At 39.1% G+C, this 14,884-nt stretch overlaps 1 protein-coding gene across 1 annotated transcript; it reads right to left on the bottom strand.

Annotated features, from left to right (window-relative positions):
* Positions 1-909: 909 nt before the first annotated feature.
* Positions 910-12,854, bottom strand: LOC128867511 (protein PTHB1). Its single transcript, XM_054108778.1, has 10 exons — positions 12,507-12,854; positions 12,059-12,427; positions 11,885-11,992; positions 11,694-11,827; positions 7,239-7,906; positions 6,906-7,171; positions 6,616-6,841; positions 5,678-5,844; positions 1,634-1,763; positions 910-1,550 (listed from the first exon to the last, which is right to left on the bottom strand). The coding sequence occupies exons 1-10, from the start codon at positions 12,785-12,787 to the stop codon at positions 1,023-1,025; spliced, it is 2,877 nt and encodes a 958-aa protein (XP_053964753.1). The 5' UTR covers positions 12,788-12,854; the 3' UTR covers positions 910-1,022.
* Positions 12,855-14,884: the final 2,030 nt, after the last annotated feature.

The raw sequence follows: 14,884 nt of genomic DNA, 5'->3' as shown, positions 1-14,884 counted from the left end.
TTCGGAGGTCCTTGACGTGGATCGTCTTCAAGGCTTGTACGACCACGTTTAAATTCAGCCATATTTCTTCTGTACTAATTGATAGCGACTTTCAGGTAAAATCCGCCAAATAATCGCCTTCGATTCTTAAATGCCTAATTGTTGAGAACGTCGAGATATCGAAATTCAAGGTTATTCATCAACACTTTGCTCTACAGCTGCAATATTACCGACGGAACGTCCTGTTTTTGGTCGCTGATCTATCAGTCCTTTTTCTATCTTCGACAGAATCAATTTCTGGACATTTTTTTACCAACCTGTGAATGGTGGACTCATTCGGAGGATTATTTCCTTAAAAAAAATCAGGAATTTTGCGAAATGTTGTCCTCAAAGATCGATCATTTTCATAATAAGTTTCAATAATTTTAATGCGTTGTTCTATCGGGTAAAATGGTACACCTTCCTACTTGACAAATGTCAAAGATGGCATAAAAAAACGGCAACGTCTAGGAATTATTCATTACTGACATGTAGGCGTCACTTTTGAAAGACTTTTCACAAAATTGTTTGCGCTATTGCGGAAATAGGCGAATGTGCTGCCAAATTGGCTAGACAGGATAAGCAACTTTAGGGCCAGTGGCCATTTGGAAGAGCTAGTATTCCAAAACCTATCGGAAGAGTGACTCTATGAAAGCAAAAATTATTGAAAAACATTGAGCACTGATTTTTATAAGAATTTGTAATTTTTTTATTAAAAGAAACCATCCAGTAAGACACGTTTTGCATTAGAAGTGTGAAAAGAACAATTTTGATAAACTAATAATTATTATGCAAATGAACAAGCATCCACTGTTTGTATCTTCAGATGATCGTAAATTGTGAGCAGTTTAAGTGAAATAATAAAATTTTACTGTCGAAAGCGTCATAACAATTTCGGCCGTATATTAAATAGCAGTATTAATAACCGAAATAAAAAAGAACATTAGATTCTAAATATTAAAACACATATGGCTACACACACACAAACAACGTCATGCCACTCTCTACCACCAAATGCCCAAATCGCTGAATAACTCCTCCGACGAGGGCAACTCATAATTCTCATTCACCCACTCGGAATTCTCGCCCGTCTTATGCTGTTTGTCACCATACTCCTTTCTATAGCCAACTTTACGCAAATCTTCCTCATCATACTCTTCTTCATCGTCATCCTCCACCGCCTCCAATGTGCTACGCCTGACCAAACGTGATTTGGCAAAATTGGACTTTTGTTCGCTGGGAATCACTTCAAGCAGCTCACTGAGACCACTGATATCGACTTCTTTCTCTCTCTGTCGTTCGTCTACCTTAGCCACGGGCGTTTCTTCAGTTGTCGCCTCCGTTGTGGCAGCGATACGTTGTATGCGTTCCAATATGGAGAGTATGTGACGCCTAAATCGATTATAGTCGAAATTTGCATGCGTCACATTTGTTTCGATCGCATTTATGCCCTCGCTATTATTCTTGACCCGATTTAAGGGGCCATAATGATAGAGCATATCGATGCCGGGTGACATTGACTCCTCCCAACTCTATAAAATAGACCGAAGGCAAAGTTAGAGTATCACTTTAATATTGGTTAATTTGTAATGAGTAAAAGTATTGTATAACTTACCAATTCCGTCCAATCTTCGATCGGAGTACAAAGTACCGCACAAATAACATTTACCAATTTCTCCTCCATGCGTAGCGCGCTGATAAGTGAAGTGGCTGTGGAAATCGCGCAAGTAAGGTCACAACGTTGGCTATAAGAGACAAGAAGGAGTTCCAATTAGTGGTACACATATTCTCTGTCTTACAAGGTAACCTGATGGCATCAGCTACCAGATCGCAAAGCTGACGTAAGCTGATTCTAGGAATTTATTTATCTATTCACTCTTTCATCAAGTACAACTCAAATAGATTTTCAATACTAAAGCTTAAATCTAATATATGGTAAGAAATATGGTGAGATGCATTAGTCACAATTCAAAAAGTGTATCTCCAGATTAAGTTTTGAGTTGAAAGTTTCTCCTGAGTTAGACAATATATCAAAATCTTTACAAAATTCTTTGCGACGAATTGGTATTGTAAATAGGTATTGTAAATGGATCATATTGCTGAGTCCAAAGCTACGAGTAGGAAAATTAAAAAGTATTAGCTGCAGTAAGTAGTGATATTTGATATGATTCGTGGCTATGTCCCTTATAAACATCACCAATGAAACTCTGCTTCGCATTGCTAATGTTGACAATGCTAATCTAACAAAAGGCATCTATTTTTATATGTACGCAAACTACAAGGCCAATGAAGGGAATGAATGGAACATCTAGTGAACCGTTTCTAAACCTTCTCAATTCTTAAGGGTTCCAGTTAGTGCTGTAATATTCCAGGTTTGATCTAACAAGAGAAAAATACAATTTCTCCAGCATAGAAAGGTCCTGGAACACCTTTGAATTCCTTACTATAAAGCCGAGCATAGATCTAGAATTTGCAATCATAAAGTCTATATGCTTAGAAAACGACATTTTGATGAAAAAATATGTCCAACAAGTCCTTCTTTTCATATATTTTTGTGAGGGTTATAGTGTCCAAATTGTAATCAAAATCAATCGCAACTTTGCGTCTACTGCAGGACAAGTGCTGGCATTTACCGGCATTATGAGATAAGGAGTTATCATCACACCAAGCTTCCAATCTTGTTAGGTTCTCTTGAAATCTTATACAGTCAGCTACACCCTCTATACGACTATAAATTTTCAAGTCATCTGCAGACATTAGACAACGCGATGTCACAAAAACCTCTGGAATATCATTAACAAAGATTAAGAACACTAGTGGCCCGAGATGGCTACCATGAAGTACACCTGGGGTAACTTTGATGGCATCAGATTTTATATTGTTAATACGAGCGAATTGACAGATGGAAGTCTAGGTAAGCTAGGGTGAAGACCAACTGAACACAGCTTTCTAAATAGGATACTATATTTGACTCTATTGAACGCTTTCGAAAAGTCGTTGACTATGACATCGCCTGTTTCAAATTATGTAAAGACAAAATTAGGCTCTACACAGCAGTGGTATGGTATTGTAATATGGAATTCCCTTGAGAAGGGTGTGAACATCAAAAAACTTGACAAGGTTCAAAGACTAGCATCTGTTCTGTTAACCGGTGCGATGTCAACCACATCATCGAAAGCATTATATGCGACATTAAACTTCCTTCCACGCACGCAGTGCAGCAATAAGTCTGAACACTCTAAGTAAGTGATCAAACACGGATTATGGTCACGGTAACATCCTGGCTGGCACTTTGGGGCTTTCCGGACTGATGGAATATGCACTCCCGCCTATACTTGCCATTATAGCGTTAACGACCCTCCTTCCCTCAAGGGAAGAGTGGAACGGGACGATGTAAGACAGGCGAGTCTATTCATGTATGCACAGACGGCTCAAAGCTCGAGGGCAAGGTGGTTGGAGGTGTATACTCCGAACATCTGGGGACCTCCTTCAGTTTTGGGCTCCCCGACTACTGTAGTGTCTTTCAGGCTGAACTGATGGCAATAATGAAAGTCACGACACTGATACGGTGTGATGCGATATCCGGAAATGATATCTAATTTTTCAGTGATAGCCAAGCGCCGATAAAACTCCTCACAAAACAGTCGACAACGAAATGGCTAAGTCATTTCAACTAAAGCTAACATAGGAACCCATGTCAACCCATGGCCATCGTGACATTGAGGGTAACTGTAGAGCCGATGAACTAGCGAAACTCGGCACCAAATTGACCGATGAGTACATAGACAATGACAATGATATAGGGATACCCTTACAAATATGTAAGCTACTCATCCCTGAAGAAATCGTGGCCGACTCTCAAAGCTAAACGCACAGATTCTCTGCTAAGCCAAAATAAACACAGTTTTAGCACACTGATTTCAGTGTGGCACTGCCTAATAGGTAGGCACATCCAAAGGATGGGTGTGTAAGCACATGAGTTCTGTAGAAGTTGTCTAGATGAGGATGAGGAGGACACTGTCCTGCTCTATCCAGACGTAGATTTGCTATTTTAGGTAAACATTTTTTTAATGAGTTGGAAGCTCTCAGTTCTGCAGAAATCAGAAATATTCTACACTTTTTTAAAAGCGCACACTGGTTTTAAAAGAGATAGGGATAAGCCCCCCCCCGCGGCATCACAATGGGCTATGAGCCTGAGTGTGTCTTACAGGATAACCGCTTCAACCTAACCAGACCTAGGTATACTACAGAGAATTTGGCATCCGACTTGCTTCCAGACTTATGAATCGGTATGATAAAAGATTATTTGTTGAAATATGTGTTTAGTTTCTCCCATCGTCTTCCGAAGATACCGCAACATTTAGAATAAGTAGATAGATTATACCTACTTCCTGATTATACTCACACGGAAAGTGATAAATCACTATCACCGAAACAATTAATTTTCGGAATCATTTTTTTAGAAAAAAATCACAGCGCACGGCAGTACGGACGAGTGAGCTCTAGTGTGGTGAAAGCAGACTCGCTACATAGGTATAAAAATACATGCGATTTGTAATCTCTAATCCAGACATCGAATCGGAGTACATAAGATAATGAAAGAAATATTCCGAAAATATAAACTGGATACATATTTGAGTTTCAAGAAATAATCGTTCAAATACTGCGCTAAAAGTGATTTTTTTCGACGATAGTGTTTAGTAAAAAATAAAAGAGGACGAAAAAATTAGAAACTCTGATTCTCTTTCGATAGCTAGAACCGGACTATAATTTTCCGAATATTTTTGAAAAGTTAAATTCGAGCATTTTCGTTTATATTTAAGGTTTGGTAATACCATAGAACATTTTTTTCAAAGAGCTTAATAGTAACTCAATACACAACTCTTTCAATTTTAAGCCATTGTAATAATTTTAAAATAATTTGTTATACACACTAGGGTTGCCGCTATTTCTGAAACTGTTGATAGTGTTAGTGAACACAATTCGTTACGAATTTCCTTTGTTTCCCAAACAACAAAACAGGCAATGCTTAGATCTTTATATTTTGAAAACTCAGTTTTTAAAAGTCGAAGCAATTCAGGGAGTCAATGAAATGGACTACTCTAGCGTCGCAACAAGTGCATAGTGTCAGAATCCAAAAACGAGTTTTTTTCGAGAATTACTAGGTTGTTCAATAAGTTGTGCGGTTCGATAAGGGAGGTGATTACTACTAGACCAAATTTTTTTTGGTTATGTTGGTAAACTCTTCATATGAACCTTTGTGAAAAAAATTCTTTTACATCAGGACAATGCACCGTGTCACAAGAGCATTTTGACAATGGCTAAAATCCATGAATTGGAGTCCGAATTGTTGCGGCTTACATCGTATTCAACAGATTTGGCCCCTATCGACTTCCATCTCCAGACCTAAACAATTGCAAGCGTGGAAAGCATTTTTCATCAAATGATGAGGTCAATACAGCTGTCGAAGCGTATTTTGCAGCCATTTCAGATTCTAACTTTGGGATGTAATTCTTAAATTGGAATCTCCTTAGAACAAGTGTATTGATGTTCAGTTAGACTGAACTGAATAAAAAAGTGTCTTTCAAAGCATACAATTGTTTTTTTCTTATCGAACCGCAAAACTAATTGAACAACCTAGTACGTATGTTGTACTCACATTTTTTCTATCCTTCTTATTTCCATTAATTTATCACCCTCTGCTATCAGATGATCGTAATTTTCCTCAATTTGCATAACTAATGTCTCCTTGGATTCATCCTCAGAGTGATCCTGAAGTTTGCGCTGTAGAGTCTTAAATTGTTGTAATAGCATATCCAATTCAACCTGTAAAAAAAAGAGAAGAAAAAAGTGTAGCAACAAACGACAAACAAACGAAGGAAAACTTAAGGACATCCAGAAAAAGATGTGTGTGTGCAAAGGGCTTTTCAATAGGGCACAACATATCATTGGTAGGACTCAATCGATGAAGTTTTGACAATCCACATGATCAAGAGGTTTCACTTCTTGAATTGACTTGGTCTTTTAAGGGAGTAGGCCAAGATCTTTATATAAAATTCGCCTCAGTGCAGATTGTGAGATTCCCAATTTATGTGAACATCATCGGAACAACTTATCGCGTGCGGCCTCTGTATCCTGGGTACTTTAACCGGTGCGTTGCCTTACAGGCGCAGTGACATTCAATAGTTAATATGTTGACTCGGCTGCTCCGGACTCGAAATCCATTGCAAGCGTGAAACATCAAATGATACGAAATGTTTTTCCAAAAGCAATCGCCACTTAGTAAACACTGGCAAAGCCAAATAAAAACCATTTGCCGACCGTAGATTTCTTCACTTTTACGACAGCCTGAAAACGCATATAAAAAGTTGAAGCGCAAACTCGCCCGAATATCTGATGCACAGCATGGGTATACCCGTAATTTTTATTAATTCGTGTGCAAACTTCGCCATCACACAAATTTAAACTTTGTATAGCGATTTGACTTTGCCAGATCATAAAAAGATAAGCATACGTTTTTATTCAAGTATAGAATTGTTGTACTCCTATTGAAACCCCCTATCTACTCGTTTGTATTTTTTTTTCTAAGGCTACTACCGTTTGCTTGCGTATGTTATCTTGTGTTTCACGATGTGTATCGATCTTATGCAAAATAGAGTGGATTGGTAGTACGGGGTTGGCCATAATCGTTTTCACTTTAGGATTGATCCCATTTTTAACACGTTTTTCCCTCGAAACATTGGCTTCTTGCGCATCCTCCAAAGCTGCTTTCATTATGCGTTCCAATATCATTGGAAATGTCTCCAACGTATCTGATTGTATTCTGAAAAAAGTTAGCAGGAAACACAGTTGAACGGTTTTAAAACGCAGTACTATGATAAACCAACCTCAGACGATTGGAATTCTTTGCCAGAACTATAGTCACAACCTCTTCACTTTTCTCGTCACCAGGACAAAGCAATAGGAGACCCAGCGCCTGCGATTCACTTTCCGGCGTTATGAACTCAGGAAAGAATGTGGATAGCTTCGGTGTAAGTGATTTTGATATAATATTGTATGTCAGTTTAATGTCAGCAGTCTTCTGTGGCGGCTTTGCTTTAAAGAACATGCTAAGCGGTAAATAAGCGGACTGCTGCAATACGCGTGGTATACCCTAACAAAATCCAAATATTTTAGAGATAATCAAATCTACTTAAATCAATATTCGTCAGTCCACTCACTTTGTTACTGATGAATGATATAATCACATCAACACGCGTCGAGTGCACATGCAACAGATCATCCACATAAAAATCCAATTCCAACGTCTCTGCCTGTCCCGCTGTCATTTCCACATAGGTGAGTGTATCTTGACTGCAGCGTACACCTTCCGCCATGCTGAAAACGACCTGCAACTCAGCCAATTCCAGCTTACATCTCAACTTTAATGTGCCCGTACACGTGGGCAGCTCCCTAACAGCCACATGAGCAGGCACATCCAATAGAAGCACATCCGCATCTTCACTAATCTCAGAGTTGATAGTGAATTGTATGCGTACATCCTCGGCGGCACGTTTATCTATGTCTTCTAGATCTGTCATATCGACAGCTGCTTTAATCTCCTCCTCTAACTGTTGTAACTCCTTGTGGGCCTGTGTAAAACTGATATCTTCCATATTAACAGACGGTACTTTGAAGACAAATGGCTCAGAACCAAGATAGCCTATACGTAGTTGACCCGTGGGACCGAGCGCAACAATACCACCGGCCAAACCATTTAAATTGGAACGTTGAATCGCCACCGGAGCATCATCTTTGTACTGAGAAGCCCAAATAATATTAGCACCCTCGTAGATGAAAAGCTTACCTGAGTCGGAGACGATAGCGGTAATTAAGCGTGCACCGGGCTCTGAGTGAAAATGAAAAGAAAAAGTGGGTTATACATATCGGTGTTGTGTGTTGTATGAGTGCCATAGTCCAAGCAAAAAAAAAAGTGATGAAGTGCAGAAGTGCCCCACAGCGCTTCAATTAAACTGTGTAACAAATAGTGCTATCTAACACATGGACTGAAAAGTCCCGCACCCTAGTTTTATACCATTCACCTGTTCTTCAGTAAGTACTAACCTTAAAAAGACAGCTGTTAAATTTCCATGACATTTTTCATTAGTTCGTAAGTTATTGTGCTAAGAGTGACGCTACTTTTGTTATTTTCAAAGCAATGGATGGAAAAGAGTTTCGTGTTTTAATTTTACCCAACTTTTTGAAGGGAAAAAATACCATTCACATGAAGCAATGGCTTGAAAAGTATTATGTGGACTACGCTTCATCAGAAATAACAATAAAACGATGATTTGCTGATTTCAAACGTCGCCGTAGAGACACTGATGATGTACAACAACAGCACAACATACCTTCATTAGTTCGTAAGTTATTGTGCTAAGAGTGACGCTACTTTTGTTATTTTCAAAGCAATGGATGGAAAAGAGTTTCGTGTTTTAATTTTACCCAACTTTTTGAAGGGAAAAAATACCATTCACATGAAGCAATGGCTTGAAAAGTATTATGTGGACTACGCTTCATCAGAAATAACAATAAAACGATGATTTGCTGATTTCAAACGTCGCCGTAGAGACACTGATGATGTACAACAACAGCACAACATCCAAATAAGGCGGTAACACTAGAAAACATCAAAAAAATCCACAACATCGTCTTGAATGATGGAAAAGTGAAGTTGCGTGAGTTAACTGACATCGTAAAGATATCAAAAGAACGTCTTGGCTTTGTATTGCATGAGCATTAGACTATGAGAAAGCTTTGTTCAAAGAGGGTGACGCGTTTGCTCACTGTTGGCCAAAAACTAGAGCGTGTCATCAAGATTCAAAACAATTGAACTGATTTGGCTCCCAGCAACTACTGACTGTTTGCAGACCTAAAAAAACGCTCGCCGGTAAGAAATTTCGCTAGGATGAAGAGGTTATCACAAAAGTGGTATTGAAATGTTAGAGCGGCAGTGGATTGATTGCATTGTTCTTGATGGAAATTACGTTGATGAATAAAGCTAATTTTTAACAAGAAAACATGTTTTCTTTGATAGGTCCGGGACTTTTTAGCTCATGTGTTATTAACAGTATCCCATTATGTCAAAATGTGTCATTACTTTTAATTAGAGTGAATTTAAAAGTTTAAAGCTATTTTTATCCATTTTTAGGTTATAGTTTTTTGTGTTATAAATGAACAATTTATACTTGTGTATAAGTTCTATTTTCCCAGTATAAATGCACGCGGGCGACCGCATTATTATTATTATTATTAGAAGGCCATTACGCACTGCGACCAGAGCTGATCAGTTGTGAAAGGCCTATTTTTGTAACCCTAGAGTTTTAGGCGTTTTAAAAATTTTTGCACAATTTTGGGTTTGTTGTTCCAAAGATTGCATGGAGATACTACGATCCCACCAAGGTGATGAAGTCTCTGTCTGCCCAACGCAGGACATTCACAAAGCACATGTTCTGAGCTTTCTATGTCCATTACGCAAAAGCGGCAGACATTGGTCGCAGATAGACCAATATTATTTAGATGATACCTCAGGCTGCAGTGACCTGTAAGATATCCTGTTAAAAGACGCAGATCTGCTCTGCTTAGTGAGAGAAGCTTAGGAATAGTTTGGCTTGACGCTGACCGGCACAGTTTAGCCAGTGTGCAGCAAATTTTCTTTCTTCCCATTTCCTAAGGAATTCATTAATGTGGCCTTTTGTGAGTCCACAGAAAGGCTCAGGACCAGTAAGTTGCATATTTGCTCCTTGTTTTGCAAGGTCATCAGCCATTTCATTTCCCTCACGTCCTTCATGTCCCGGAATCCAGCCTAGTGTTACTATGTTGAGGTTTCTTAACGTGTTGAGAAAGTTTAGGCAATCATTTACCAATTTAGAAGTGATAGTTGTTGATAGAAGAGCTTTTAGAGCCGCTTGGCCATCTGAAAGTATGTAGATGTGAGTACCTCTCATTTTCCTGCTAAGGTATTCTCTCACACATATTTCAATGGCATGTATTTATTTCTGCCTGGAATATTGTTGGGTGGAGTCCCATCGGAATCAATTCCTGCCCCTGTTCTACCATTTTCCAATTTGGACCCATCAGTAAACCATAGCTGGAAGCCAGGTTTGAAAGTGATAGAATTAGTTCTCCAGTCTGTGCGTTCATTAATTATAACTTGGAAGTTCCTGAAGAGTATTGGTTTGGGTGATAGTATATCATCCCTATGAAGAATGGGACTATGTAGGAAGTCTTCTAAGATCTTTAAATGTCCTTTCATATCCCCACTTTTAAGTTCAGATATACCTTTTAATCTTAAGGCACTCGACCGAGCTTCCCTTTCAATCAAGATTGGAAGCGGTGGTATGTTCAGGAGCGATCGCATAGTCTGGCTAAGGACTGTCACTTCAACCGCACTACTCAAAAATTTATATGGGAAAGAAAAAATTAGTCGTCTGTAATTTCGATAAGTCATTTTCGAGCTTACGATATTCACAAGCTCAAGTTCTTTGATGGTAGAAGCCGCAAATAGGAGGCTGTCCGGTCAACTATTTATTCATCATAAACAGTCATAGTCCTATCGGAAAATATAATCGAGCCATTGAATCTACACATGTAAAAATATTTATATCCAGGTATAGCTCAAATGCTGTAGTGCTATTAGTCCACAGACTTCACGCGCCTTCTCTTTTCTTAAAAACTCCAAGAATCACACCACAGCTCTAAAGAAAATTGGATTTGAAAATATTATAAGAACTTTACGCTATAATTGCCTATTCGGGATCTGCATTTGGTTTCAAGCCTGTTGATATTTTCGAAAATTATGTATTTATTGGACGCAGCTCTTTACAGTCTTAAAAGATCTTTTTACTGCAAAGCAGTAGACTTATTATAACACCAAAGAATTAAGAAACGATATTAGTGCTCTTTGCTTGGTCTCATTTATTTATTATTATAATTCACTAGGAAATGCCTGGCGGCCATCGTAGGGGAATGAGTTTATGGATGCGTACTATTCGATACACCCGGGCTTGAAACCCGTTGTGGGCATGTAAATAACCAAATCCTAGAAAAGGTTTTCTCTAATGGCAGTTGCCTTGCGGAAAGCAAGGACAAAACTCCAATTGTATTTCTGTTATGAAAAAACTTCTCAGAAATCTCTACTTATAAGAAATAATCTGGATGTGCAATGAAATCGAAGAAGACGCATCATATTTTCTGACGAAGCGCATTTTCTTGGGAAATGTCGCTGGAAACGCCAGTTCGGCCACATCGAGCAAGCCATGTATGAGATTAGACCAAAAACCATCCACAAGATCACTAGATCAAGAGGGTGCGCTACTGCGAAGCAAGCCGAGGCAGCCACATTAATGAAACCGTCTTCCACAAATATTGAGGATATTTGCTCTTTCGAAAAAACCAATAATATACCGAAAAAATTGGTTTTTGAGTTAAAAAATAGAAACGTCTATATGGACTATACACAAATTCTAATATAGCCAAATGTCGTGTCCTGTTTGCGGGAGGAGTTCTCGGACATGCCTTTCATTTTCTTGCCTGATACTAGAGTAACTCTATCAGTAGCCAGCGCACTTCGGCACGTCTTATAAATATATCACTAATACACACACGTACATATGAATTAATGTTTTATATATTACCCCAGTAATAGCCGATAACAAACGAATGAAAGCATCTTGGCGTATAATCCAGCTTCAGTATGAAATCCACCAATCCATCATCAGTTAGGCTAATAAAGTTGCGTTCGCCTAATACCATAATCGAGGCTGAATTTCTTTTGAATAGAAAGAATTATTTCTCTATTTAAAGAAATATAATTAAAAATACTTACGTCTTCGTCTGCACCACACAAATATCCACAATACCTTCGCCAATACAAACTGACCAGGAGGGCTTGAACTCCGAACGATTGAGTGAAGAGTGTGAAAGATCCTGATAGCTGTTCAAAATGGTTTTGGAAAAAAGATTTAAACAGCATAAATCCCCTTACATTAGTTTTACATACGTGAAGCACTCCAAATTCCAACCTGCTGTGAAGCGGAAAAAACTATCGGTTCTCTCACAATAGACCACCGGTACGGGTAGTGCACGATTTCCCGGCAATTGGCATTCATATAAAATTCCATCCTGTTCGTGAAAGGTTAATGTGCCATCCAAATGAGTAATGCAGAAAAACTCTCGCCCCTTGACGCGCCCAAAAGCGCCCTTAGTTAACGCCAATGCGCCACGTTCCAATTTATAATCGGCTAGCAAATGCAAACGCAACTGAGCTCCATGCTCAGCGACACCACCAATAGACTGTAGCTTATAGATTGCCACGGAACGTGGATGCAGCACAGCTAGTTGATTGTGTTTCTCATCAGCCAATTGGCCACTAATTTGAAGCAGTTCATAAACGGAAAAGTTCATAAAAGTAGCAAATCTTTAAGCATTTTGCAAACATTTCAACTTACCCACTGAACCGTCCTGCGTATATGCCCAATATTGGCCTTTTGAGATTCACTTCCAACAACAAATCTGTCGGTCTGAAAGCATTCTCGTCGCCTACACGTCGATTTTGGTCTAAGCGTGGATAAAAAATGCTTAAATTGCCGCTATGTGAACCCACCACCAAATAATCCTTTTCATTATCCTCGAGTCCGAAACGGGCGACTAACAAACTGGCCACATCGTAGTTTTCCTCCAAATCGGAGCACTGGGTGTGCCACCAGTTGCAAACGTTGAAGAGCGACATGACGTGCGACGGCTTTGCATAACGCTTTGTGAACTGGCTCAGCTGGTTAAACGTGAGAGGAATTGAAGCGAAAATTTTGCTGTGCTTTTAGTGCTTCCTGTAGAGAGTGTATTTGTTGATTTGTTTACGTGGTCGCAGGAGTGTTGCTATGACAAACTGACGTCAGCTGTTGGAACTTACACAGGCAGGTTTTAACACTGCCACCTCTAACAAAGTCAATAACAAAGTATTATATGACGCCTAATATGGCTGAATGTGTGGCTGAGCATGTCATAGCACCGGAGGGGCGGAGAAGCTATACTTATTACGGGGTAGAATGCGGATATTCGAAAACTTGCAAGCTAACACGGCATGCTTTTTAAAAATTATCCTGCAGATTTGAAGGCTGCAAATTAAAGCCATAAGATTGGTAACGTCTAACTCGAAATGTGTTGAAAGTGTCGAAGATGCTTATAATATTATATCTTCGGCAGCACAGCTCCAATATGTACTTTGATCTCGATAAACAAGCAAACTTGGAACTCACTGAGTCTTTCAGAAATGAACATATGGCTTCCCACGGGAATACTAAGGAACTATGGACTAAGCCAAGGCCCGTGATCAACTCACGAGTTCTGTATGAGCTGTAAACATAAAGAAGAAGAGATGAGCATGAAATTTCCCAAATTCTACTGACAGAACGCGTTACATTGGCTTTGTTGTAGAAATTTTGCGACTCAAAGTGGCTTAACTATGTGAGCGCAGGTGTATTTTATAGCTATTCGATTCATTAACACTTACATTTTACTTATTGCAGCGAAGAATTCGATGTAGAATGCAACCAATCCTGATGCATTTCCCATGAATCCAGACACTCATTCCTTTTACATTTAGAGACCTCAAAACATGGCACATAGTCATACAGTGAAGGGCTTAAGTCTACATACAGCAGCATATTTTCTTATTTCCAAGAAGATATAGAATAATTGAAAAAAAGTTGATGAAGTTTTTTTCGGAATTCATACAATATTTATTCATAAATTTATTGGGTATGGGAATCAGTTTCCGTCCTTTCTTAGCCAAATTTACAAATTATTTAAACAATTAAATAATACATGATATTATGTGAAGTATGTGCCATTGGAAGCTACAACTTTACTTCATCTTTCAGGCAACATACGGACTCCTCTGACGAAAAATTCGAGGTCTTTCGACATCATCCATTCATTGAGTCAGTTTGTGATGGTCTCGTAAGAAGTGAACCGCACTCCAATAAAAGCTGACTGCATTGATCGGAATAGATGGAAATCCGAAGGTACAATGTCTAGGAAATACGGCGGATAGAGCAAGATTTCCCAACTCAGTCCCTCTGAATATTTCTGGACCGATTTAGCAACGTGTGGCCTGGCGTTGTCATGCAGCAAAATCAGTTTGTCATGTCTACCGTCCCATTTCGGCCACTTTTCTTTGAGAGCTCGATTCAAACGCATTAGCTGCACTCGGTAACGATGAACCAGTGATGGTTTCAGATGGTTTAAGGAGTTCATAAGAGATGACACCCTTCTGATCGCACACGTCACCAAACGTCTCTCGATATCCCTCTTCTTCAATTGATGTGGCATCCAGTTACCTGCTTTCTGGACCATTCCCATCACGTGCAAACGTTTACCGGCCCTTGATCTGTCAACATCCAACTATTTAGACATATCAGGAAGGGTTCGACATGTGTCCTCATCCTATGAATGTTGTAGATGAGTATCTTCGATTTTTTTCGGTGGCCTTTTGCGCTCTTTATCACACATGCCGAAATTGCCACTTTGTAAGCGTCGAAACCACTCTTCCCAAGTTGTATTTGATGGAACGTGATTGCCGTAAATATTGATCAATATAAAACACGTTTCAGCTGCACTTTTAAAAGTTCTTTAAAAGGTAATAATGAAGCATAACTTCCCGCAATTGCTGTTTTTTCGGGACGAACGTAGACATTTTTGACGTCAGATAGAAAAGTATCTTCACGCTTCAAACGAATGTCAACTACTGCGGTCGAGACCTCACACATACACCTTCAAATCACCAGTACATTACTAGAGCGAACATAAAAATAGTATCAGCAGCGAT

This window comes from Anastrepha ludens, chromosome 6 (genome assembly GCF_028408465.1).
Source record: "Anastrepha ludens isolate Willacy chromosome 6, idAnaLude1.1, whole genome shotgun sequence".
NCBI classification, from domain to species: domain Eukaryota; kingdom Metazoa; phylum Arthropoda; class Insecta; order Diptera; family Tephritidae; genus Anastrepha; species Anastrepha ludens.
This window is presented reverse-complemented; position numbering and strand designations above follow the sequence as displayed.

Coding starts and splice junctions, on each gene's coding strand:
- LOC128867511 (XM_054108778.1), bottom strand. CDS start 12,787: ATGTCGCTCTTCAACGTTTGCAACTGGTGGCACACCCAGTGCTCCGAT. Junction 6,842..6,905: donor AAGAATTCCAATCGTCTGAG/GTTGGTTTATCA, acceptor AACTTTTTTCAG/AATACAATCAGATACGTTGG. Junction 1,551..1,633: donor TCGAAGATTGGACGGAATTG/GTAAGTTATACA, acceptor TCTATTTTATAG/AGTTGGGAGGAGTCAATGTC.